Below are 26,882 nucleotides of genomic sequence, written 5' to 3'. Positions count from 1 at the left end.
GATTCTGATGTGATTCAGATTGGTGGTGAACATTGCATGTATCCACTTTTCAGTATACCAAATGCATAACCTTGTCCCCTTACTGTATTTACTTCTGTACTGACAAGTGTGTAGATAAATCGTAGGATAGAACAGTAGTATCAGGTGTTTGAACAGAATAACACCAGCTGAGTTTCTCCAGATATATTCTCTATGTCCTTTCCAGTAGGTCAGAGGTAAGTTACTTCCTGTGAAGTACTTTGGCTAAATTTTAAGTATTTTGGGAAGCTTAAGTCATGTAATAGAAATTGAATGCATTAATCGTTTCAAGAGCAAATATAAATTTTTTTTCCTGTTACTCCTTGGACATATATTTGCCTGCATATTTGTACAAAGGGAAGAAGGAAATACTAGCAACATTGTTAGCAATGTGCTTTGATATCCCAGTTGCCTGTGTATCTTCTGTTAAACCTACTTACCTGTGGTGCAAAAGAGCTATGTGCTGGTGCTGTAGCAATGTGTATATAGTGCCCCTTGGTGTGAAGTATGCTTTGCACCACACTGAAATGTGCTGCTACCACTACACTCTCTCCCAGTGTTTTTTTTTCCTTCCATTCAAGCTGAAAAATTACTGTGGCTTAACTACCTTTCCTTTGCTTTTTGAAATGATAAGAAGGGCCAGGCACAGCGTCTGCCACTGTTTACAGAGGCTGGAACTTGGGAAGCACTGGTCTCTACAAGTGACTGACTGGGGTGGTGTCAGATTTGGTGCCAAATTTGTCCATACACATTTGAGGTTTAAAAGCTTCATATCCATCCTTGTTTGTTCCAGGAGGAGGAGGGTGTACAGTGTTAACTGTGGAACTCCTGCATGTGTTGTGGAAGTTATGACCGGGCTCACTGGTGTTTCTGCGCAAGCATGCTTAATTACCTTAGTGATTCTAACATGAATTTTAATTTAAGTGTAACTGATAAAGCACTGACTGTCATTGGCAGTTGGTATGACACATGAACACCCAGATGTATATTCCAAAACTTTGTCAGATAATGTCTTAATAATATTATTTTAATTTTTTTCCATCTGTTTAAAGTACTATTTTCATATTACAGCCTTTGTTAGGATTTGAAAGCTCTTAATATTCATATGTTGAATAATTCCTGAGAAAATCTGTTCAACACTTGAACCTTAACTGGAACATTTAGTACTTTCTCAAAATCTCTCTTTGCAAATCATTTGTTTCTTTGGATGCAAAGGGCAGTAGAAAGGCTTATAAAAATCTTCTAGTAGCATTTGTGCTCTTATGCTGAGAACATTATTTCCCCCCTACACACATACTCTTTCTGTGCAGGAGGGAACTCTGGTGACATCTGTTTAGCTGAGCGAGTATGCGCACAACTCTGCCAGCCAAGTCAGCTGAGGGAGCCTGTGTGAAGCAGATGAGGGTGCAGACCTTTGAACAGAGAAACAGTGTCTTTGTGCAGAACAGAGGGGCTGCAACTTGGAGAGCAGCTACTGAAGAGGAGAAAAATAGCACTGCCCAACAGCAAGGAGGAAAATGAATTTTAACAATAAAAAAATCCCTCATTTGGAGAAATAATATTATTTGACATTCCCTCCTGCATAGATTCAGATGCTGAATACTATTCATTTTGGGGTTTTTTTGTAGAACTATTTGGAAACTGTGAATGAGGAACTGTAAAAGTGTAAAGCGATTTTTGTTGTCTGATGTTTTAATCTAGAAACTGACGTTTAAAAACCATTCAAGCATGCAAGTATTTTTCATCAGGAGTTGAATGCTATGACAATATCCTCTGCTGTTCTTAAAAGAACACTTCACTTTGTGCTTTGTTTTTTCTCCTTAAAACCCTGAGTCCTGCTTTGCTATAAAAGGTTTTGAGTTGCTTGTTTTGACATTAAAGTGATTGGTAGAAGAATTGTGTGAATGTTTTGGACACTATTGCTCCTTGCAGTGCAGTAAAGTATCTAAGGGATCTGACCTGACATTGATGTGGGACAGAAAAGGTGACTGAGTGTGCCCAGTGTAGCTGAGATGATGGTTTTCACCATTCCAGTTCATTCATTCAGGTATTCTATTGAGATCTAACAGGAGCTGCCAGACACTGCTTCGCAGACACCTTGTGCCAGTTTATTTTCTATTTTGATTAATTTTTTTTACAGTTTTGATTGTGTATAACCAAATACTCTAGCTTTGGACTTTAATATCCCCCTTACTGTAGGATCTGTATTTGTTCAGTGGTAGCGTTCTAAATTATAAGCATTTTATTACATGGTTATTGACATGGTCAACAATTCCGTTGTCAGGAATGTTTTTGAATGGATTGTCAGTGAAGTTTGTAGGTGTATTTATGCCATCTCTGTTCCTTGATATGCTGCTTTGTGAAGTGGACTAGTTAATTGAAGCACAAAGTTCTCTAAAGATGACCTCACACCCAGTTACTGTGTGGATCCTTCTATCCATAAATTAATGTCACTGCTGGATTTTATTATATTGTGGAGTAGACAAGTGATAGGGATCAGAATTACTACAGACATAGGCAGCTGTGTCTAGTGCCAAAATACACTCCTTTATTGATGAGATCATGAACATTATGATTCTAATAGATGTGGAAATACCAGGTTTCTTCAGCACAAGGCAACCTGCAGTTAAATATGACAGGCAACTTTATAACCACTGTCTTCTGAGACACAGAACATATTTTTAAAATAGTTTAAGATGCAGTTGGACTGCTTTATCATAAAACTATTAAGTCCTCATCAGGTAGCCTTGTCCATTTTTTTAAATGGTTTTGTTTAATTATGAATTAAGAAATCTTTTCCTACAGTGATGAGGACATTATTACACTTTAACATCAGTATTACAATTATTGTTTTACAACTTATTGCCATTTAACTTCAGTAAGTATTACGATTATAAGACATCTGTACTTTCCAAGATAAGTTTTGAAAGTTGGCATTCAAAAAATTTCTACAAAAGTTCAAGTATTTCAAGAAGGGAAAAAAAATCCTAATAATAATCCTAATAATATGTGTACAGCCCAATTAGGACTGTTGTTAAAGGAGTGGAGAAGGAAACATTGTGTCATGTCATTGTAGTAGTTTAGTTGAAGCTTCTTTCCACAGTGATTTTAGCTACTTTTAGAAAAGATTTATTTGGGGTTTGTAGAATAGCCGTTGGGCATAAAAGAATTCAAATTCTCTTTTATACTATATGAAACAACTGATTTTCTTTTACTGCTGTATCTTGTACCTCTGTGAATATATTCAATTATTCTAGAAAATCTTTTTTTTTTTTTGAAAACTACTCCTCCGAGGATTTAAGATGAGAAACATAATACGTTTGATAATAGGTATATATTCTCTCTTTCCCAAATGTATATTATAAATAATTTTTGAGAATAATTAATAGAGCTATTTTGCTGGTATTTTTTGATTGCTAATAATCTGCTTCCTCCCTTGTCTCCCTTAGGCACCTCCGGGATTAGTACGGAAGGGTTCTCTGCCGCTCAGTGACACCGCCTCCGTGAACTCTTCTCTACGGAGGCTGAAGCGCAAAGCGCCCTCGCCACCCTCTAGAGCACCAGAGGATCAAAGTGAAAGCAGTAAAGAGACTGGTAATGTTTTTATGCTGTTTAATTGGGAGGCAACAGAAAGTATGGCAATTTGGATAAACATTAGAGAAATACCACCTTATTAGATAAGACCTTCAAGGAAAAATGTGAGTGAAAAACATCTTCAGATTGTAAGGAGCAGTGATACTACTTAATGAGACTGACTTATGTAGTGTATGTGGGCCGGCACAGGCAGGACACAGGAACAACCACAAAACTGTGGATGAAACACAGAGTAAATTCATCTTCGTTACCTCGCCAGCCAGGGGTTCCCCTAGGCAGCACCTGGGCAGAGGCACACAGGCAGGGACGCAGGCACCACAGAGCTCAGTCCATGCTAGAGGGTCGCTGAACCTGCTGTTTTCACCTGTGTATCAGGGATTCACTCAGGCATAGTTCACCACTGTGCTTTGATCTTTCCCATAGCAGGGCAGGAATCTGAAGCATGTCTGATAGGGTGCCTTGAAGTCTATCGTGAGCCTGTGTCAGATGACACAGATGTTCTACTTGTCAAACACACAAGACTAAACAACAATTAGTATGCTATATGTGGTTTTCTACACCTCAGCTCGAGTGTGTTTAGTCTCCTTCGCCAGTCTTCCGTTATTTTCCCACAAGTGTGAGAAAGTAGGCAGGTCTTAGGGCAATCAGACCAGAAAAAAAGTGGAAAATACCAAATTAATCATAGTTAGGTTAACTATAGCAATTGTGGTTTTGTTAATCAGATGGACAGCTTGGGGTGGAGAGATTAGCTTCTTTGGATCAGAGAGGGTTTAATAGGAAATGGCATGAAAAGATAGAGTTTCAGAGAAAGTTTTGTATTGTTCTTTTGCAAGTCTAATGTTTGATCAAAAATACGGAAGAGTTGACATTAAAATACATGGAAAATGTCAGTGAGCACTGGTTGCTTAAGAGAAGGTGCATTTCCTGAAGGACTCACCGATCTGTAAGATCACAATTTACCATTTTATCTAGAACTTCTGTTGGTGCAGAAATTGAGGCAAAAAAACCTTGTTACTTGACTTTTTGCAGGAACAGAGTCAACAGAATCAGCCCTTACTAAAGTGGAAGAAAGACCCACCGAAATGCAGTCTGAAACAGGTTGGTTCTTTTTCCAAATTCATTGATAAAATCTACTTCATAGAAATCTATGATAATTCATAGTAATAAATTACTATACTACATATGTGTCATAAGTAATTTTAATGCTTCAGATCAATTAACATTAACTTTGAAGTACCAATATGGCTTTCTAAAATAAAGATATTTTACCTTTACTGTCTACAAAAAAACATGCAATATATTTTGGTTTGGTATCTGTGCTTTACATTTAGTAAACTAAACATTATTCCTGTTTCCCCTCCTCCCCCACAAGTTGTAGACTAGAACAAGCCAGAAACTCTGTGATTTTTGTATACCTCTTAACAAGACCTTCAAAAGCTGAAGTCCAGTCTTGTTTTCAGAAGGCCTCCTTGTGCTGCCCTTGAGCTGCATAACCTAGGGGTAGGAGCAAATATGTGTCTGCCTTTTGGTTTGCATCTGAAATGCCTTTGAAAACATAATTTGTAAATATAAACTGCATGCATAAGTAGTTGTTTATACATTAAATGAAATAGTTTGTCGCATGCTATGGAAAAATGTGATATATAAAAGTATGGCTGTTTAAAATACAATTCTTTAGCTGCTGAACATAATACTTTTTTAATTTATGCAGTTTGTACTGCTAAGTACTGTTGTTTGTAAGCATCAGACTGTAGGGTTGAGAGACAAGATAGAGCATCTAGGAGTCTTCTAAAATTTGTAGAAGCTTTTAGAATAATCAGTGCCAGTGCCGTCTGGAAAAATCACTCTTCAATGTGCTTCACTAAGAATGATATATATTTATCCCTAAGCATGTGGAGTGCCACTGGCATTATATGAGGCTAAACACTGAGTTTCTGTGCTAGTTGATGGGAACTTTTTAAGTAGTCTTCCAGCTGTTTTATTCAGGATGCCAATTGAATTGGTTGGAGTGGTAAAACACACGTGTACCACAAGAGTTGAAAGTCACCTGCTGTCCTAGGTCTCTGGCAAAGGGGAAAAAAAAGATCAGTAATCAGTAAATTTGAGCTTGGTTTGTGTTTAGGGCAATTTATGTAAATTGTCAGAAAAGATCTTTAATAGAAATAATATGTACTTTAATAAATAGGAAGTGTGAACCATATGCTGCGCAGTCTGAGGTTGAAGACATGATGAAGCTTCGACCTTTCCTTTTCCTAGTTGTAGCAGATGAAGGAGGGTAGTCACTTCAAGTGAGGGTCTCTTCATGATGCTCATTATTACTTAATTTTCTGTGTTGAAAACCATGTTTATCTACATGTGATGGGTCTAAGATGATGAGCAAAGTTATTGTACTGTTTTAAAAATCAGATTTTGGGGTTTTCTTGATCTTCTTTCTATTTTAAGATTGTAGAACCATGCTAGAATTTATACATTTCCCATCACTGTAATGTCCAAAGTGCTACGTAGATAAACAGCCCTGAACTTCATAGAAGGGGTTTGTTTGCTTTTCCATAGATTTAGGAACCTCTGCTTGAAGCATTTAAGTTTTGTAATTAAATATTTTAATTTAAGTTGCAATGGAAAGAAATAGAAAAATGTAATTATCTTCACTGGGCTTAGAACAGTCAGGGTTTTACCTCTAAGACAGTGACAGTCTTAATTCTCTGGTTCTGCTGATGATGTCTTCATGGAGTGTCCTTTACTGAAGACTTAATGCAAAGTGGTTTTTTTTAAATATAGAGACAAGTCACATAGCACAGCTTCCTTGCCTTTTTTTTTTTTTTTTTTTTTTTTTTTCTTTTTCTCATGGGATACTGCTGCTCTCTGGTGGCATTTTTGAAACTGTCCTGAGGCCTGTGTATAAAGGGTCTTTTAGCAAAGCTCATCATGCATCACCAATATTCACCTGCAGCAAAATCAGTTGCAGTGCACTTGTCCTACTCCTAGTCTGGAAATTATGCATATTTGGGTATTGTTTTAAATGGATGAGGTAGTTCAGTATCTCTTTAATTGCTAAATTGCACGTGATTGTAACTTTACATAAACTCAGTAGTTCCTTCCATTTGGATTAAAACTGCAAACTGCTTTGATTGTCAGGATTCTGGAATCATTGTGAGTTTTTGCTCAGCTGTGACTGGCATTCCCAAAGTAGTTCAGTTATTCATTGCTACTTCAGCAAATAAGCAAATAAAAGTTAAGCTGCAAATACAGTGTTACCTTCTGCCCTACAGTGAGCCATTACAAATGTTCAATTTGGTGTCTAAGTAGTGTAGAGCTAATGAACACATATACATTAAGTGAAACTAGGCTATAGAATTTGAGTAGTACTTCTGTTGTGGAATGACAGTCTTCCCATGGTGTAAAAACCAACTAGCCTGTACCTTGACAAAAGTAGCTTGAAGGCATACATCTACTAGAATAACCATTGACAGAGAATTAATTTGAACAGTTGGGATTATAAACAAGAATTTTTTTTCTCAATTTTGATTTTTGTTCCCTTTCCCAAAGTTTAATTAATGCTCAGTCATTTTTCTAGGGAAGAGGGTGAAATGGTGTTTTAAAAAAATAATTTAAGAAGTACAGATTTTAAAATAATCGCCCATCAAGAGAATCCATTGATATAATCTTGGTTACAGTATCTCTTCAGAACCTTGTTAAGTACAAAACCACTGGCAGATTTACATAATGTAGTCAGGCTTGCTGGCTTTGGTGTTTACAAGCATAATGGCTCACAGAGCAGTGTCAGCCTATTCTCTGTTGTGCAGAGTATTCTTACTGACTCAAAGGAGACTTGCAGCCACTGTGTCAGTCATCTTAGCAGGTATGTCTTCACAATGTCATCCTGCAGGCTTTTACGATGTACTTTTAGGGCTAATTAAAACTTTATGACTAATGTTCATAGACAATAAATTCTACACAGATAAAAATGCAATTTATATTATATATGGATTTACATATAGAATATATAAGCAATAAGGCAACTGTATGTAGCCAGTATTGCCATAACTACTTCCTAGCAATATGTTGCATATAAAAACTAAACTGAGGGTTTAGAAACAAGTCATAAAACATGAACTACAAATGCATTCAGGCTTCATTCTCCCACAGCAGTGGTGGCCCAGGTCTGGAATGAGATCCAGTAACATATGAAAAAGCACTACTTGAAATTAACTCCAAGCAAGGCTGATGATGTGCTGACAAATGAAGTAGAGGACTTTGGAAAAAGTGTGAGGGTTGTTTTTGTTTGGTATTATGCATTTGTAGGTCAGGTTAGTGCACTCCAAAGCTTGGAAGTGTTCCTAGCTCAGCAAAGGGCAGACGTTCACATATCAGGAATTTCTCCTACCAACCCAAGTTAAGTTTCCGTCCCATCAGTATAGATACAACTCAGCCTTTGTTACACTTCTCTCCCAAGGTAAAGTGATAGAGATAACAGCAATGCCTGTGCAAAAAGCCATAGCAGCTCCAGAATGCTTCCATTTGTCTTGTCAGAAGTCCTGGCTGTGCTTTGTTGTGTAATTCAGGTTTCCACAGAGTATTTAGACTGAAGGTCTTAGTCTTTATTCCTGTGGCTGGTGGTGACTTAGGCCCATGGCATAATAGTTCTCACCGGTGAAGGAGACAGTCCTCTTGAGAGCTGGTTATGGGCTGTGGAATAGTTTCAGCACGTTTTATGTTTGCCCACATCCTGTTATGTTTTGTTTGTGTGTTGTGATATATATATTTATCTCTGCGCACGTAAGATTGTACTGCTATTGCTAAAATCATCTCCCAAAGTATGAGGCTGCTGGCATGACTTTTCCCCTAGATGGAGATGAAAGGGGTTGGGGGAGTGGGGGGGAAGGAAGAGAAGGCCCTTACAATAAATTCTTAAAGAGTCCCTTTAATACCAGTGTGGCATATTTGTATGTATCTGTACTTAAATCACATGGAAGGAGCTCATCGGCACCACTTTGCAGTCTTGCCCCTTTTTCCCTGGGGATCTAAATCACCTCTGCATTCAGCTCTGTGACAATTGCTTAATGTGTAACTATAAAGCATTATTATAAGAATGCAATACAAAAACCCTAGAATTAAGTAGTAAAATGTTTGGCTTTTGTAGTTGCTCTGTAACTGTGAATGAGTAATTTCAGTATTACCGAACTCTTAACTAATGACCTTATTGGAAAAATCAAAGTTTCTGTTGTATACTGAGACTTTCTCCAGTATATAGAGTCCTCTATTGTTTTTATAACAGTGTACTTCTCTAGAAGTACTGGAAGAATTGTAGGACACTAGTCTGTACAAAAAAAGTCAATCTTAAGATTTTTTTTTTTTTTTTGTATTCTGGGATCTGCTACTTTACAGTATTGCTTGCTTTAAGCCATTATTTTGTTTTCTTAGCCTTGGTTTGCACTTGAAAATTTACTGATACAACTTGGAAAAGTCTGAAACCAAATTGCTCAAGAGCAAAGCATGTACCTAATGAGTGTTGGTGCATGCAGAGCTGACAGGAATACCCCAGTCGGGTCAGACAGAGTGCACTGCTTGTATGGCTCAGTTGTTGCCAGTAGCCTTCTATGGCACCATATTGCACTATATAGATGGAATTAACTATTTTCTTTGTGTTATACAATGCAAGTTGCCCAAGAGGTTAATTGTGTGGTCTACTTAGTAACATTTGAAAAATGTGAGTCATCATCTTGTTGTAGAAAGATTGCTGGCAGGGAAATAAAACTAGGGATATCAAAACAGGTGGATTTATTAGTTTAACTTCAGGCACATTGATTAATGTGTGTCCTAAACCTTTTAGTTTAACTATGGTCTAGCTGAAGACTTAGTTATTTTTATGGATTAACACTTTTCTGTGTAATTTATTTTTGTGCATTTCTACTGTAACACAGGAGACTACACAAGACCATTCTAACTATGTTTTAATACACTTAGGATAATTTTGATAGTAGTGATCAAATTTGTTCAAACCATGGGCAAAAATGAAATTTGGGTTGCTATTTTGAATTCCTTAACGTACCTACTCTGATATAAAGGAATTGTGTAGTGTGAGCTGTGCTAGGCGAATGGTTGTACTAGATGATCTCCAGGGTCCTTTCCAACCTAGATGATTCTGTGATTCTGTGTATTTTAAACCTCATTGGAGAGCTAATGGAATTATTAAGAAATCTGGGTAAAATAAACTGTCTGCCTCTGTGAAATTTGGTTTTATTATATTGTTAAATATATTTAGATCTGTCCTTATCCAGTACTTAGGTTAAACAAGAAAAATGTTATACAGTAGTTACAGATGCAGAAACAGATGGATAGTAGCATAGTGATGAGCATATTCCCACATGTAAAAAGACAGAACTGGAAAGTACCAGAAAATCCTGTGAAGTTAAAACACTGAATGAGTCTTTTTTTTTTTTTTTTTCTTCTTTTTAACCTGAATTATGAGAAGACTTAGTTTTCCTTCTTCAAACTACTTAGGCTGACTTCACCAGACCCTTTGTATCTGTACCCTGCATTGAGAACTGCGGGTTGTTTTTTTGTTGTTGTTTTTTGTTGTGTGTGTTTGTTTTTTTCTTCCTGTGAGTGTAGGTGTAAGGAGCTTAGAATACAACCTGGAAGAAATTGATGAAAGGGAAGAGATGAGTATGCAACAGAGAGAGGACAGTGAAAGTACAAATACCTCTCTTGGGATAGGAGAGGTTACTGCAGCTTTCGGCTCTGCTGAGGTACCACTGGAAACTGAAAAAAATGATCCTGCTTCATCAGCTCCAGTTCCTGGCAGTGTTTCTGTAGACAACTCACAAAGCTTCAAGGAAGAAAAACAAGAAAATATGAGCACAGATGGCAAGTAAGTACGTTTTGTGACAAAGAAAGGAGCATTGGGGAGGGAATGGGGGAGGCAAATAAAACGTAGAGTGCTGTTTCATTGTGGAGCACAGAATAGAGAATTGTGAGAGAGGAATGAGCTTAATATGCTTAGCTTTCATTGTAGCACTCTCCTGTGCCCATGCCCAGTAATTCCTGAGGCTTTTCAACAAAAATGACAAAAGAAGTGTTCTGCAGGCTATTCTGTTTAAGCCTCCCTTTCCTTACTACTCAAACAGCTAGATCCCAGAAAAGCTGAACCTGTCACTAAAATACCCAGCATATTTACTAAGCAGCATTCTGCAAAAATAATTTGGATTGATTAATTAAATGAAAATTTACAAATTCATTCTTATAGTTGGGGAAAAACAGGTAGATCAGCCATTTCTGTTCTGGGCACAGTTATCCATGGCTTGCATATTTGTTTTGGTTTTAATTTTTCTTTTCTTTTACTTATAAGTTAGCCAGTTGTTTTGTCCTGTCTTGATCCATCTGCTCTCAAGAAAACAATTTAATTCTGCCTTTTTAAAGAATAAACACATTCGTTTTCTTAACTGCTCTCTTTCACTTCTGGTGATGCTGTACCTTTGCCCTTCAGCATGTTTGTTAAACTACCTGACTCAGCAGGTTTCCAACATGAGTTAGTGCCTGCTTGAAATAAATGTTGATTGTCCGGAGAAGTCCCATTGCGTTAATGTAATTCACTATTTTTCTGTTCCCTGGGGCAAATAAAATGGCTACTGTTGCCAATTTAAATTGGATGAACTATTTAAATTATTGTACTGAAGCCAAAATTTGTGACTGTCCTAGTAGCCAAGAGCTTTCAAGATAGTATGGAGAGCTTTGAATTGTATTTCAAGAGTCTTTTTTGTCAGTCCAAGGCCAAATGGGGCTTTTCAGAAATCTTGGGTGCTCTGTCCTGAAGAATGTTATGCCAGTTCCCTGGGTGTGTCTGCTCTATGGGGATCTACAAGGAGGAGGAACAGTCAAATGTTATTTTTAAATTGTCTTGAACTTGCAGATTATCAGACCTGTGTTATTGGACCGGTTTGGCCAGTTGTCCAGGGCTTGTTTCTTTTTGCCCCCACTAACTTGTAATAGCCTTTCATGGCCTATAATCCTGGTGAATATCATCTAGCATGCACTGCGCTCTAAAGTTAGAGTTTGGCAATCTTTCTTTCCAGAAATATCACAGGGATTCCAGAATGACGACAAGGTTTTCTCTGACATTATATTTCTGGAAACCTTTTGATAATTCAGATCTCTTTTTAATCAAACCAGGGATATATGTAATATTCCAGTCAAAACCACTGATTTCTATGGTGATACTCTGTGGTGTTCTGTGGCTTTTGGATTTGATTTTTTTTTTTTTTTTTGAACAGTTCAGCCTGCTGTGAATACTTGTAGTTCAGTCCCTCAGCTGTGTTGAAAGGAATGGAAATAAGCAAGAGTACAGAGTGCGGGACTGAGCTTTAACTTTCTTCCAACAATAATTTTGAGAGCGTATGCTCCTGTTTAGTGGTTTATTGGACACTTACAGTATATTTTGGACTGTACAAGCAACATGAGGATGGATGGTTAGTGAGGAATTAATAATTTTAAATGATTCAAAGCAGATGTTTCAGCTCAAGGCACTGGTTGCTGACAACTAATGTATTTGATGTGGCAAATGAATTGGAATCTTCATAATGTCAGTATTTGTAACTACAGCAAGTAAAAGTATCATAAACAGAGATGTAAGCTTGAAGTTCTAATAATTTTTTAAGGAGAAAGTTTAAGTATTGTGGCTGTTTTCATTTACCTTTTTAAGCCAAGGACTCAGTATTCCCTCCCCCCCCCCCCCCCCCCCCCCCCCCCCCCAAAGGTGAGGGCTTTATTCAGCATTCATGCAGTTCTTTTGTAACCCATGATCTGAGGAAAGAAATTGTATGCATTTGAAAAATGTTTCATATGCAAGTAACATGTTTGCATGTTTCTTTGTTGTTCTCAAGGTATTTATTGAAGCGGGCAGAAAATTTTTCATTACTATTTTGAAAAGTCTGTACTGTGCAGTTCATATGTTCATATTCAGTGAGTGTCTCATGCAGCTTCCTGTATATTGTGTCAGGGACAAAATCAAGGACACATTTTAAATGAAGGGGGTGTCAGAACACTTCACACTAAGAACACTGTTACATGACTGATAAACCATTGGGGCTTCACTGGAAGTTGTTACTGGAGAGGGGCTTGTTCAAACTACACGAGTCAACAAGGGGGAGGGGAGAAGAGAAAGGGAAAACTGATCATCTGCTCACACAGAAGAGAGTGAAGCTGCATGTCATTTTGGTAAAATATCATAGCAGCATTTCCTCTTGGTTGTTGGTTTGTTTTTTTTTTTTTTTTTTTAATCTATTCTGTTGAGTACTCCAGTGTTTGGCAGAGTGATTCTATTTTGTCCATCTGTGTTTGGAGAATATTGCCAGTTCTCTTGCATCGTTACTTGTGTTTATTGAAATGAATGATAGCATATTTAATGTACTGTTGTGCTTTGCAGAGGACTACAGACTAAGATAAGCAGTGAGCAAGCTGCATTTGAAAAAGACAGGAAGCTTAGAATTTTGGATCAAAATAAAACCAATGGTGAGTAGTTCCCACTTGTTTTTAATACTTCAAAGCAAGGTTGAAGAGAACTTTTCTATTCCTTTGAAAAAAATGACAATACAGTCAACTTTTGAATTGCAATCTTCAGATTATTTTCTTTATACTCTCTCTAGCTCTGGTTTATCCTCTTTGAGATGAGGTGACAAGAATTCAGTGCAGTTTGGGTTTTTTTGGTTTTTAATATTTTTTTTATAGCAGTAGTCAAAGCTGCATCATGCTGTTGTAGGGCATATGGGTGGAGCAGTGCTGAGGAGAGGGAATGCTGGACACAGAGGTTATCCTCCCATGTGGTGTGACATGGGCACCGCACTGCAGTGTGAAAGGGAGAGGCTGTCAGTTGTTCTTTGCTTATGAAATTAGCATGAGTTTTCTGCATGAAAATGCAAGTATTTTTAAACACAAATAGAACAAAGTGACACAATGTTTTGAAAAGAAGTTACAACATCCTGTGCATCTAATGGTTCATAAATTTTTCTGTGGATTTAATGACCTGACTGATTTATTTTACCCTTTTGTAACACTGATTTTCAGATTTATATATTAGGCCTTCCATAGTCTTCTATATTCAGCACACCTCTGTTTGTAAATCATAACATACTGCATGAGTCCTGTGATATAAGTTTTAACTGCCATTTTATAACATACTTGAAATGAGGAAAGACTTTTTTGGTTTGTGGTTTTTTTTTTTTTAAATAGCACCCCAAATGATTATTCCTAAACAGCTTAATTTTTCTCGGTATTATATTTAAAACAACTTGACCCAGATATTTCTGTTCTCAAAAGGACTACATGTTTAGTCCAGGGTAGAAAATTGAATTATGAGACCTGCTAAGCAGTTGGAAAAACAGAGTTGGAAAATTGCTCTTGTCCATATATTTTCCGATTGTTCTCTTGTACAAATACATAAGGTGTAGTTGACAAATAGCATTTGTAATGTTAAAACTAAAGAACAAAAGCCACAAAAATGTGGAACTAGATGAAACTTTGCTCTAATATCTAATAGTCCTTGAGCTCTTGAATCAGTGATGCCTATATAATCAACTAAAATTCATTAGCACTTTTTAAGTTATTTTAGAATAGATCTTTCTGTTAAACTGATGCATGGCACCAGTAGCCTGTTAATTAAGAAAGAATACCTGAGTAAGAATACTATTATGTGGCAATCTTAGTCAAAGATAAGTATATCTTTAGCCTTTAAAAGTAAGTGTTAAGGAAAATTTTAAGATCAGTGAGGACCTAGTCCTTGTAGTTAATACATTCGATGTGGGGCTTTGTGGTGCAAAGGGAAAGGTTGAATCTTTTTGGCATTTATATTAATTTTGGAATCTCTCTTTAACTTAAAGATCACGGTGATGCAGAACTCCTTCCAACAACAGAAGAAGGGAAAGCACTTCAGACAGCTGAAGTTAAAACAGTAGATTTTAGAGAAAATAACAAGCTTGAAGTTGACAGACTATCAAGCTGCCAGGCATGTAAAAATGACATTTCTGTAAGTCAGAGGAATTATCCTCAACTGATTCCAGAAAAGCAAGATCAGAAAACATATCAAATTAGCTTGGACACAGTAAAAACTCAGGATGTTGCAATCCAGACAGGTCCATCAGAGAGCAATCTGGAAAGGACTACACCAAAAGAAATTATTGTTCCTCAGGGTTGTGAATCATCCATATTCAGAGGACTGGTCCCTCAACACAACACAGATACAAACAACCCCCTTCTTCAAGTGATGCATGGAATACAAAAGGATGAAGATACTTCAACAGAGCAAAATCTCGAGAGACAAGAATATACCCATGAAAAAGTAATTCCCATAGAAGATCAGAGTCACACTTGTGTAAATGGCAGTGATTTTGCTTCAGCAGAAACAACTGCAAAAACTCCAGAGGGCTCTCCTATGAAAGGTCACCCTCTTTATAGACAGGACACCAAAGCTAAACCCAAGCCTGCTAATGAAATTACAAGGGATTACATACCAAAAATTGGAATGACTACTTATAAAATAGTGCCTCCGAAGTCCTTAGAAATAATGAAGAGTTGGGAATCAGAAATTCCATCAGATAATAAGGATCAAGAGGTATCTACTTTGGAAAACTCTCAAAAGCATGAAGACCCTAAAGAACTCATAATGCAAGCTGAAATTCCTCATCTTCCAAAAAGTGTAGGTCATTTACAGGTTGGTTTGCAAAATGAACCTGCGGCAGCAAATGATCTGCTGCACAGAGTGAACAGCATTTCTGAACACATTGTGACGTCTGGAGCTGAGACTACTACGGAGAGCAATCAGATGGAAACAGAGTCTTCCAAACAGCATGTCCCACTGGTGCTAAGCTTGGATAATACAAATGCTTCTTCTGAGACTCAGGACAAGTCAAATGCATTAAGTCCTACAACGAAGCCTAATTCTTTTTATCTGCAAATGCAGCGAAGAGCTTCAGGTCATTATGTGACATCTGCAATTGCCAGAAGTACCATTTGTGCTCCTAATTCCATTCAAAATGAAGTTAAGAATACAGAGACAGGAAAAAAAGTCTCACCACTTGATCCAACTTCTTTCTCTTTACAAAAAACAAGTACTTCCTCTCCTCCAGGAGATGAAGAAAAAGTTGATGATCGAAAAAAAATTGAATCTTCCACTTCCCCTGTTAAAAGCAATAAACCTTTAAGTTTTCCCTCCTGTCCGCCAGCACCATTGAACCTAAGAACTCTAAGAACTTTTGCAGTTCCAAAGCCGTACTCCAGTTCACGACCATCCCCTTTTGCTCTTGCTGTCTCATCTGCAGTCAAAAGGTCACAATCATTCAATAAGACGCGCACAATCACTAGCCAGGCACCAAGAGAGGAAGTCCCTGTTGAACTCTCCTCTGCCACTTCAGCAGCTGGATTCTCCTCAGCTACCTCCATGCCTCAAGTAAAAAACCCTTCCTTAGAGACCATAACAGGGGGACCACAAAATAGTCTAACAGATAAGGTAAACTTTATTTCTGATATTGGTTGACTGTTGATCCACTGTCATCTAGTGTGACTAGTCCAGAGGCTGGTCTCTGAACTGCTTCCTGGTGAGAAAGTGCTGTATTCATACAGTGTAAACACCTTGTGGTGTCTAGCAGTAGCACATCATCATCATGAAACGCAGGAATGCGTGGAATGTTACAAGGAAAACAGCCTCATTCAGATTACTGGAAATAATTATTTCTTGCCATAATTAGCATCCCCTACTTCAAAGAACAATAAATTAAATAGAATTGTTTATGTCTTTTTATGTTCAGAGTGCTTATGATTTGTTCTTTGTGGTTCTGTGTATTGATTTCTTAAATTTAATTCTGAGTAGTGTGATCAGTTTGGCTTTGAGTGATCATGGCGCAAACACACTTGAACGGGGATATAAAATTTTGCTGGCATAATTATCTGAGGGAGAAACTTATGTGCTATAGTGGAAATGTGGCTGATCTCTGAAATCTTGAATGAAGCAAATACTAGAATGGTGGCAGTTTGATATGCAACCTTGTGCCAGATTGACTTAGTTTTCCATTAATGACTAATTCAGATTAAAGGTTTCTGTTTTCTTTTTCCTTCCACTTCCAACCTTTATAGAAAGGCAGCAGTGTGAATAGTGAGCAGAAGAATCAGGTGCAGTCAGGTGCTTCCTCTGAGCACCCACCCCCTGTCACTAAGAGACAAACCACAATGACATTCCAGCGCTCTGACCCAGAACAGATCCACCAGAGCTTGCTGGCTGCAATCCGCTCTGGAGAAGCTGCTGCCAAATTGAAAAGGGTGAGTTTTCATCACTGCATCCGTAACAATGAACTCGTGGTACTTCCTTCAAAATGACCATATTGATGCCTGACACTGAAAGCAGTTAGCTTTGACACAAAGTGCTGCCAGGAAGTCTCTTAACGATGAGAAGGGAGTTGAGGAAGAGAGTTCAGTTGTGCAAAATAAACTAGTGAATGCACATGCAGAGCTTCAGATATTTTCACAGTACAAATCCAATCAGAAATCTTCCTAAAATGAATTAGAAATCTCAAAGTTATCAGTTAAGTCTCAAAGTTACCAGTTAAGTATGTATTTCATAAAATGAGGAACATAATTATTTGTTTGTGTTTATATGGTTTGAAGTGATATGGTTTTAGACACATGCTCAGCAGCTTCACCCTAGACTTAAAGTAGCTGCAATCTTTTGCAGACAGATAGCACACAGAAGTTCTCAAGATTGTCTTTATTTATTAGACTCTATCAGGTTCTTAATTCTTCTTAAATGTACTTCAAGCCTTCTGCTGGTGTTTGGTATTATTAGTGAGATATTTCTCAATGTTTTGTCAACAGCCCTGTTAGTATCATCTTCCCCCACCCCCTCAAGTTAAAACTGTGGCTTAATTTTTCTCTTCTCTCTCCTAAAATTCACCTATACTTCTCTCATTGGGTAAAACGTGGCACACTTAAAATCTTTACTGTTTTAAATTTGTAATGAGGCAATTTAATGGTAGTCTCAGACAAAGCTTTCTTGATCCAGCATTGGTATTTTGCATTCTGTATTGAGGAATAATTTCTCATTGCAGAAGGTTAAAGAAATTCAGTAGTTCTTGTTTCTCTTCCCTTTCCCATCTGAAAAAAAGGAATGATGTGTCGTGGGTGGATGTAAGGGGTTGGGTTTTTTGGTTTTATGGAAGTCTGTGATTCCCTAGGGTTAAAATCTTTCAGTGGATGGTCAGATATTAGAACAATCCATTTCATAATTAAGGTTTTGTTTCAGTGTAGCACTGCAGCAGTCTCTCGGAGACTTGTAAACCTCCCATCGTTTCTACACTGAATAGGAAGATTCTGTTTCCTGGAAAGTTACAGGCATGCTCAGGTAGTTTGTGACCTCTACTCAATAAAAGTGGTACAGAATACACCCTAGTATTACTTCTAACCACATGTCATTGACGACAGCCACTTTAAAAACAGGGTAAGATTAAGAAAATGCTGTGTTGTTCAGAGTCACTTAGAGGTCAAATCTGTCTGTTCTGCCAGAAATATTGTTTGGATTTTGTTTGCAAATTTTTTTTTAAAGAGTTACAAACCATGCCTTTATTTCCCATAGAATCATAAAATGAAGTTCACACACTATGCAAAATAAAGTTCAGTGTTTTTCAGAATGTAATTATGCATTGGAGGGAAAAAAATATAGTTCATAATGTGCTTTTCAAAAATCATGAAGTCTACTTCTACTAGAAAGTAAACAAAGAAGAACTTCATTATGTGGTTATTAATTCTTTTCTAATAGAAAGGTTCTTAGGGTACATTTGACCCATATAGTTTTTTATCAGTCTAGGTACAAGAATGGCATGGGGAAGAAGAGAGATGATAACTGAAATCCTCTTTCCTCTCTCTTTCTCTTCTGTGGGCAGGAGATGTTCCTTCTCAGTAGAGTATCTGAGGCTGAGGGTGAGGGAGAAGGCTATACTTTTCGAGGAGATATTATAATAGTGAAGATGCTGTAAACAATAAAAAAAAAAAAAACATTCTGCAACACAGAAACCTGAAACAGCCTTCCATAAAAACCCTTGAAACACACACACACAAAAAAATGCAGTGAAGAACCCACTGAAATTTTGCAAACATAAAATTCTACATGCTGTTCTTTTCACTCTTACCCAGAGCACATGTGCGGTGGCACAGGTATATCTGCCAGCAGAAAGAGAGGGTTTTTGGTTTATGGCAAATTCAGTAAAAATGTGGTCTCATTTTATATTTAACATGGAGAACTGACAGTAGTAGAACAGAGAAATTAAGCATTTTGTATCAGTAACTTATAGAATACCAGGTTGGAAAGGACATCAAGGATCATCCGGTCCAGCCTTTCTTGTCAAAAGCATGGTCCAGCTGAATCTTAGAATTATCCAGTGTTGGGGAATCCAACGCTTCCCTGAGGCTTCCCTTCAGCCATTCCAGTGGCTGAATGTTCTCACTGTGAAAAATTTCCCTCTTGTGTCCAGTTGGAATCTCCCCAGGAGTAACTTGTACTCATTATAACTCATCTTTTCCATGTGACTCCTTGTAAAAAGGGAGTCTCCATCTTTTTTGTAGCCACCCTTTAAATACTGGAACAGGGTGATAAGGTCTCCCCTAAGCCTTCTTTTCTCAAGGCTGAACAAACCCAATTCTCTCAGCCTTTCCTCGTATGTCAGGCTTCCCAGCCCTTTGATCGTATTTGCGGCCCTTGTCTGGACCCTCTCCAGCCTGTCCACGTCTTTTTTGTATAGCAGGGACCAAAACTGAACACAGTATCCCAGGTGTGGCCTGACAAGAGCTGAGTAGAGTGGGATAATGATTTCTCCATCTCTGCTGGCGATGCCCTTGTTGACGCAACCCAGCATCCTGTTGGCTTTCTTTGCCGCTGCAGCACAGTGGTCGCTCCTATTGAGCTTGTTGTCTGCCAACACCCCCAGGTCCCTTTCCACAGAGCTGCTCTCCAGCTGGGTAGATCCCAGTGTGTGCTGTACACAGTTGAACTTCATAAGGTTCTTGTTGAACTTCATAAGGTTCTTGTTGAACTTCATAAGGTTCTTGTTGAACTTCATAAGGTTCTTGTTGAACTTCATAAGGTTCTTGTTGAACTTCATAAGGTTCTTGTTGAACTTCATAAGGTTCTTGTTGAACTTCATAAGGTTCTTGTTGAACTTCATAAGGTTCTTGTTGAACTTCATAAGGTTCTTGTTGAACTTCATAAGGTTCTTGTTGAACTTCATAAGGTTCTTGTTGAACTTCATAAGGTTCTTGTTGAACTTCATAAGGTTCTTGTTGAACTTCATAAGGTTCTTGTTGAACTTCATAAGGTTCTTGTTGAACTTCATAAGGTTCTTGTTGAACTTCATAAGGTTCTTGTTGAACTTCATAAGGTTCTTGTTGAACTTCATAAGGTTCTTGTTGAACTTCATAAGGTTCTTGTTGAACTTCATAAGGTTCTTGTTGAACTTCATAAGGTTCTTGTTGAACTTCATAAGGTTCTTGTTGAACTTCATAAGGTTCTTGTTGAACTTCATAAGGTTCTTGTTGAACTTCATAAGGTTCTTGTTGAACTTCATAAGGTTCTTGTTGAACTTCATAAGGTTCTTGTTGAACTTCATAAGGTTCTTGTTAGCCCACTCTTCCAGCCTATCTAGGTCTTCCTGCAGGATGACTCCCCCTTCCAAAGTGTCCACTTTCCACTCAGTTTACTCAGTTTGGCATCGTCAGCAAACTTCATCAGGGTACAAATGATCCCATCACCCAGCAGTGTTGGGCCCAATATCGATCCCTGGGGCACGCCACTTGTGACAGGTTGCCAGTTTGAAAAAAAGCGCTGTTCACCACCACCTTCTGGGTGCGGGCTGGCAGCCAATTCCCCACCCACCACACAGACCACTTGTCTAGACCGTAACGTATCAGTTTCTCTAGGAGGAGGCTGTGGGGTACTGTATCAAAAGCCTTGAGAAATCCAGGTAGCCAATGTCCACCTCTCACTCCACATCAGCCAGGCAGGTTACTTTGTTGTAGAAGGTGATCAGGTTTGTCAAGCATGATTTGCTCTTGGTGAGCCTGTGCTGGCTTTTCCCAGTCATGTGCTTTATCTGACTTGTGATAGCCCCTGTGGGGAATTTGTTCTGTAACTTTCCCAGGGACTGAAGTAAAACTGATGGACCTATAATTTCTTAGATTCTCCTTCAAGACATTCTTGTAGATGGGGTGACATTAGCAGTCTTCTAGTCTTCTGGGAAGTCTCCCTTTCTCCACAAATTCTTAAAGATTATGGAGAATGGCCTTACAATTTACTGGCACCTAGAAGTTATTTCAAATATTGAAAGGACTTTTAAAATGCATTCACTTCATAGCTTCCACTATTGTGCTGCACTCAGCAAAAGGAATAATAATCTGATCCATTTGAATTGTGAAAGAGTTCTGTCAGGTGCTTACTTCTCTTTTTACCTCTTACCATACTCGCCCTTCTTTCAGCTTTGTGAGAAAATTATTAAAAAAATAAAATTCTGGCACCACTAGCCAAATGATATATTTTTTCCTGTTTTATTTAATATGTTGTGTGTATGCAGTGCTGAGATCTGTGGCCTTTTGTGTTGCTGGTCTTTTGTGTTCAATAGGGTCCTCAGTAATTACTTACCTAAAATGGGTCAAGTGAGGTTTCTTTTTAACCATTTTTGTCTTCAGAATGTTTTCATTTTGTTTAGTAAACTGTGTGTGCTCTGGTGTGTGGTTCACATGGCTGTGGAGCGTTCACATGGCTATGGAGCATCCACATCTCCCATTAACTCCAGTTGGAGTTGTTGGTTTGCACAGCTCTACTGAAAATCAGCTCTTTGCTGTCTATTGTAAAAGATAAAGTTTGGTCCTGATAAAAAGAAATATTACCATTTTATAAAGGAGTATTAGAAGATTTTGTAAGAAATCAGCTCTATTCAATATTTAATAAAAAGTGGATGTTTTAATGATGTTTTTTCAAGTATTTCTTTGCAACCAGGTCTGGAGAAGGACTAAAAATTATGCATGTCTTGAATAGTTATAAATTGAATTTTTAACTAGGGTAAAATATGTCTTTAATTTTTATATTTCCACTTTGGTAGCATATGTGCTTTGTTCCGAAATCATGTAGGAGGTCTTTCATTGCAATGAGAAAAATACTAACTGAAATAACAGTATTCCTTGAAGTAATACTGTGTAACATACTACAGAGAGAAGAATCTGAAAAGTTAGGTTAATATTTCTTTTATCTTTTTGTTTTCTCTCTTTTTCTTTTTTTTTTTTTTTTTTTCCCTGCCTCCAGGTTGGTCCTCCATCAAACACCATAGCTGTCAATGGAAGAGCCAGGCTTACTCATTTGTATTCCACAGAAGCAAAAACTAATCACTAGATGATATACCAAATATTTTGCACTTTACTACTGCTTCATAGGCCAACTTAATACTAACTACAGATTTTTGAGAGTGTAAATGCAAGTATATGTTAATATATTTTTGTCAATTGTTATAGGAATTTCAAGCTGGGTCCTTTGTTGCCTTGGAAAGATTATTAGAATATGTAAATTATGGTAATACTTTGCCTTTTTCTCTTTATAAAGCTGACTATGCTGCTAAAAAGGTTTAAGAGGAGGTGCAGATGAGCTTTGCTTATGTTAGAATGAGAATCAAAAATTCTTGATTTAAGCCTTCAAGACTGAACAGTATGTAGCACTATGCTGCAATTACAGACTTAAAGCAATCTAAGAATTTTTGATCATTAATTTCCAATTGTGTATTACTTTAACAGATTGTATGAATTTAAATCTACCACATGCTGCCTCCACAGTACTTTGTTAAATTAAATTTGTAATTAGTAGAAAATCTTAATTATATGCAATACTTTGTTTCTGTTTAAAAAAATAGATGGTTTTGTTCCTGTAGCTGAGTAGTTGTGCTAAGTATTTTGATTTTTTTCAGTCTCCTTTAATTTTTTCCTGGTAGCACACACAACAAAATCAGGACATAAATTATTGGAAATTTTTGTACTACTTAAAAACTTTTCTTAACGGTAGCACTAAATGACATTTTCCATCTACTCTTTGAGTACCTGTATATAATATTTACCTAGCACTCAGATAAGCAATAATTTTTGTGAACTAGATAAATTTTAAAGTAGACATCAGCATATAGTCACTTACTGATAAAATGCAAATTTGATAATGAAATAGAAGAAACTTTTTTTCACTGGAAGCATGACTAAAGAATGAACTGCTTTGGATTTATTCATGTAAAATATTTTAATCTTAAAACAGTACAATAACACACTTAGAAAGCATTCTTGTATTTGAGAGTGACTATTTATAGATTAAGCATTAAATACCGAAATGGTAATATATATTAAAAGAAAATGCTTCATGTTATATTTTATCTGTTTTGCATTTCTTGTCAAGGTTATACATTTTGTGAAGAGGGGTGGAAATATGATCACGCTCATAATGAAATATCTAGATTATGGATGCATGCAGCAAGTGTTGGGGTATTTGCCATATTAAAATATTTTCTTGCTGGACTTGATTTTAATAAAAGTAACTGCATTTAGTTTCTGTTCTTCAACAATATATTTATTTTGCATTTTAGAGACATCCTGTAACTCGGTTTCAGAAACTGATCTATATGTGCATTTCAAAGGGTTAATTAATGGTTTGCTGCCAGGTTTTTGTGCAATAATCTCAAAGAGGTCTGATTACTTTTCTAGTACAGAGTCAATTATTGATTACAAATAACAGTGTTAACTTAATGCTGAAACCCTTCAAGGAATGTTTTAGTAAATAAAAATTCATAAAGAGAGCTGATGAACATTTGTTCACTGCTGTTCTCCTGCTTTCTCTCCTATATCTAAGTCAAGGTGTATTACCACTCCCTTCTCCTCCTTGTTCTTGCCTCCAATCAAGGGCAAATTCCAAGGGTGGAGGAAACCCAATGGCGGTTCAAAAGATCTGTTTCAGGGTCTGATTGCAAAAGAATGCTTCAGCCTTCACTTGAAAATGGCGAGATAGAAGAGGTAGGGGTTTTTTTCTAGTTTTTAACTGGGGCTTACATTCTAGATTTCACTGTCCTGAGGGACAGACTTGTAAACGGTAACTCACCCCCAGGATTCTAGTGTTCATTGTACTATTTGAAGTCTGTGTTTTGAGCACTGCTATACACCATGCCGGTTTGTACCTGCCACAGAGGCTGCACTGCGAAAAGAATCTCCTTGTGTGCACTTCTGGGTGGGAGGAGGTTTCATGTATTTTTTCAAACCTTGGTCTTCTCTGCCAAGGTGACTAAAGGTATTTTATAAAACGAATTTAATATCCATCTGTGATAATACAAGTCTATATGACATTTCACTATTTCCTGCAAATTGATGGAGTCCAATTATTCTGGTTTAGGAAAAAGTTCAAATAACTGTGCTTTGTTTTCTTTGGTTTTGACTACAAAACTGTACTGCTGTATGTTCCTTAGTCTTGTATGTTAAAAGTATGTTGTCCTTTTATGTGAAGTCCTGAAGGCAAATATCATCTTGTGTAGCTGAGATTAAAACCAAAAACACCTCGCTTGAATTTAGGGTTTCTTGACTGTGTAACTGAACTTGCTTGATAATTAACTGTTTACACGCAAAAAAATGTCTACACACACTATAGTACTGTGAAATTCTTCAGCAAGATTTTCTGTTACTAGCTGGCAGTATTGTTTAGCAAAACTTCCCCTTTCTTCCACCATATGAGTAAGACATCTTTAAATCTTGCTATTGTATACCTAGAGACTCATTTTTCTTATACTCTTTTATTAAATTCTACCAGAAAAATTCTTGTTGATGAACTTGACATTTTTATTCATTGTTCTAACAAGAAAATATTTCTGCTCGAGTAACAAATAAGTGTTTCTAGCAACTGCAAGCCCAAGATAGACAGCAGTAAATTTTTGTTGTGGATTCCTTACATGCACAGAAAACAGGCTTTTTTGGGGGGCCCAAGAATACTTACAGTTTGGGCAACCGGTGTTACAGATGTCTTCCAACAGAAAGCAACTAGTTCTGCCATGCTACTTACCTTTGTTGCTTTTGAATGGCAGTCAAAAACATTTAGGGAAGGAAAGTCAGGATATTGCAGTGAAAGAAATGACAGCGTAATTGTGCAGACAAAGTAGCAGACCCCAATAAAGGTGCCCTATGATTTACTGTCGTGAGTTCTTTGAAGAAGCAGCAAATATCCATCTAGCACGGTGGGATCTTGATCTAGTTCAGACTGTAGGACTTTTTCTAGCCCTCCTTTACTTATAAAAACAATATATTAAAAATTATCTTGTTGGTTATTATAGATAATATCATTTTTATCATTTTACAGAAGAATAAAATTAAGACTACAGATGTACCTGGAGAAGGGAGCAGCTTTGCTGGGATAGTATAATGAAATAGCTTGTTACTAGAGGTTTTAAGGCCAAGGCAAGAGCTCTCTTACTTGCAGCTGAAAGATGTTAAAATCACTGGATGTCTCCATTTTGGGGTCATATTTAATAATCAGTGCCCTAGTTTTTCCTGGCTACTTGAAATTTGTGCTCTGGCATATTGTAGATGAAGATCTCTAAGAAAGACATGAAAATGATATGGATATGGACCAAGAGGCATGGATCACACATACTGGGTAAAGGATGAGAATATAACATGAGAGCAGCTCATGCTTTTAATTTCAAGTTTGTACAGGCACTGTAACCAGCCAAAGCAAACATTTTCAGTTGAAACTGCTTAGAATCCTATTTTAATACACAGTTGCTGAGAAGGTTGAAAGAATTTCCTTAAATAGATGCAAAGAAAAGATGCTGTTCAGCAGCAGGGCATACACCCTTGAGTGCTTGGCCAGAGTGCATCTATCAGGTGTTGGACAACTACAACTAGATTGAAGAGTAAGTGTAAATGACTAAATTGATGGGTTGGTAGCCAAGCAAATGAAGCTCTTTGCAGAAGGGCAAATGTGTTTTAATTTAATTTCTATGTCCATGTTAACAGAATGTGAGGTTGAAGTCAAAATAGCGTGTTTAGACCAGAGCTGCTATCTTCACAGGCACAACAGCCTGGATTCCTGGGTGCTGTGAATGGTCTGAGGTTCTGAAGCTGTGATGTTCTGTTACTGCTTGGCTGTTGACTGGATAGCTGAGTCTGAAACATCACTTGTTGTAGATGGATTTCTTACAAAGTCTGTTTTGATGATAAAGCAAAGCTTTAGCAGTATCACTGGAAATGTTTCAGAGCCTTTAACTGAAAAAGACACTTTCTATATGGATTACTTTATACAATCCAATTGAAAAATCACAGGTATGGTAGATTTTTTTTTTTCTTTGAAATTTTCAATTAGGTAGCTTTGTGAGAGGAGGTGTCCTTCTTAAAATTACTTGAATTTTGCAAATAACAGGAATCTGTACTTCAAAAAAGACTTAATTTTGGTTTGTGTTCCTTGCAAGAGCTATGTAACATGGTAACTAACACAGAAACTGTGTATCTATCGCAACATAGTGTACCTGAAGTTGCATTATTTTTGTTAGCTGTTACTGCTCGTTAACACAAGTACTTAACTGCTCAACATTTTTTGGTGTGTATATGTCTTCAAGGAGCAGATTTGGAAGAGAATTAGCTGTATTAAACCTTACATCCACATAATAGTGTTAACAGCTAGTGTTTTAAGTGAAAGAGTAGATTAACTCTTCCTTCCCTTCTCCTTCCATCACCCTGGAAAGACCACTAAAACTGTTAATGGACTTAGTTATTCATAAATTATTCAAGAGAAGAAAATTAATGGGAGGGGGAAGGAGAGCGTATGAGCTAGAGAAAAAGAGAAGGATTCTCCAGATCAAGAAAAGCAGAACTCACCACTTCTGTGAAGACAGGCAGAAGGATATTTCTGCTTCTCCCCTGTTTAATGCACAAAGGAGTAACTTTCTACAGGCAAATTACCAGTTGAGGAATGACTTCACTTGCTTCCCAGTGGAAGATGTTGAATGCATTCAGTATTCTTCATCAGAGTCTTACAATAAGAAGTTCAGCTTCTCCCCCGACCTTTCATATTTTATGTTTTCTGGTTTGGCTTCAGGGTTCTACAAATATTGTACCATTTCAGAATGTGTGGGTACAAGCCAGAAACTAAAAGCTTAACTCTGAAAGCATGATAATTTGCGATCCCTGTTCATGTAATCAGTACAATGATGAAAATGCAATCCTGCACAGGACAGGCATTG

The 26,882-nt window shown here is 37.3% G+C and overlaps 1 protein-coding gene across 5 annotated transcripts in view; it reads left to right on the top strand.

Annotated features, from left to right (window-relative positions):
- The window catches only part of COBLL1 (cordon-bleu WH2 repeat protein like 1), an 89,043-nt gene extending 64,524 nt beyond the window's left edge, over positions 1-24,519 (top strand). For 3 of the 5 annotated variants that reach the window (XM_074910199.1, XM_074910196.1, XM_074910198.1), the window contains exons 7-13: positions 3,468-3,612; positions 4,642-4,710; positions 10,225-10,483; positions 13,034-13,119; positions 14,484-16,108; positions 16,732-16,914; positions 21,938-24,518. In XM_074910199.1, coding sequence (XP_074766300.1) covers positions 3,468-3,612; positions 4,642-4,710; positions 10,225-10,483; positions 13,034-13,119; positions 14,484-16,108; positions 16,732-16,914; positions 21,938-22,024 — 2,454 coding nt within the window. In that variant the 3' untranslated portion in view covers positions 22,025-24,518. Of the gene's footprint in view, positions 1-3,467; positions 3,613-4,641; positions 4,711-10,224; positions 10,484-13,033; positions 13,120-14,483; positions 16,109-16,731; positions 16,915-21,937 lie in introns of all 5 variants that reach the window. The other 2 variants (XM_074910197.1, XM_074910195.1) reach the window with 2 other exon arrangements.
- Positions 24,520-26,882: the final 2,363 nt, after the last annotated feature.

This window comes from Athene noctua, chromosome 7, assembly GCF_965140245.1.
Source record: "Athene noctua chromosome 7, bAthNoc1.hap1.1, whole genome shotgun sequence".
Classification (NCBI taxonomy): Eukaryota; Metazoa; Chordata; class Aves; order Strigiformes; family Strigidae; genus Athene; species Athene noctua.
The sequence above is the reverse complement of the archived record's forward strand: the minus strand, read 5'-3'. Positions and strand labels throughout refer to the sequence as shown.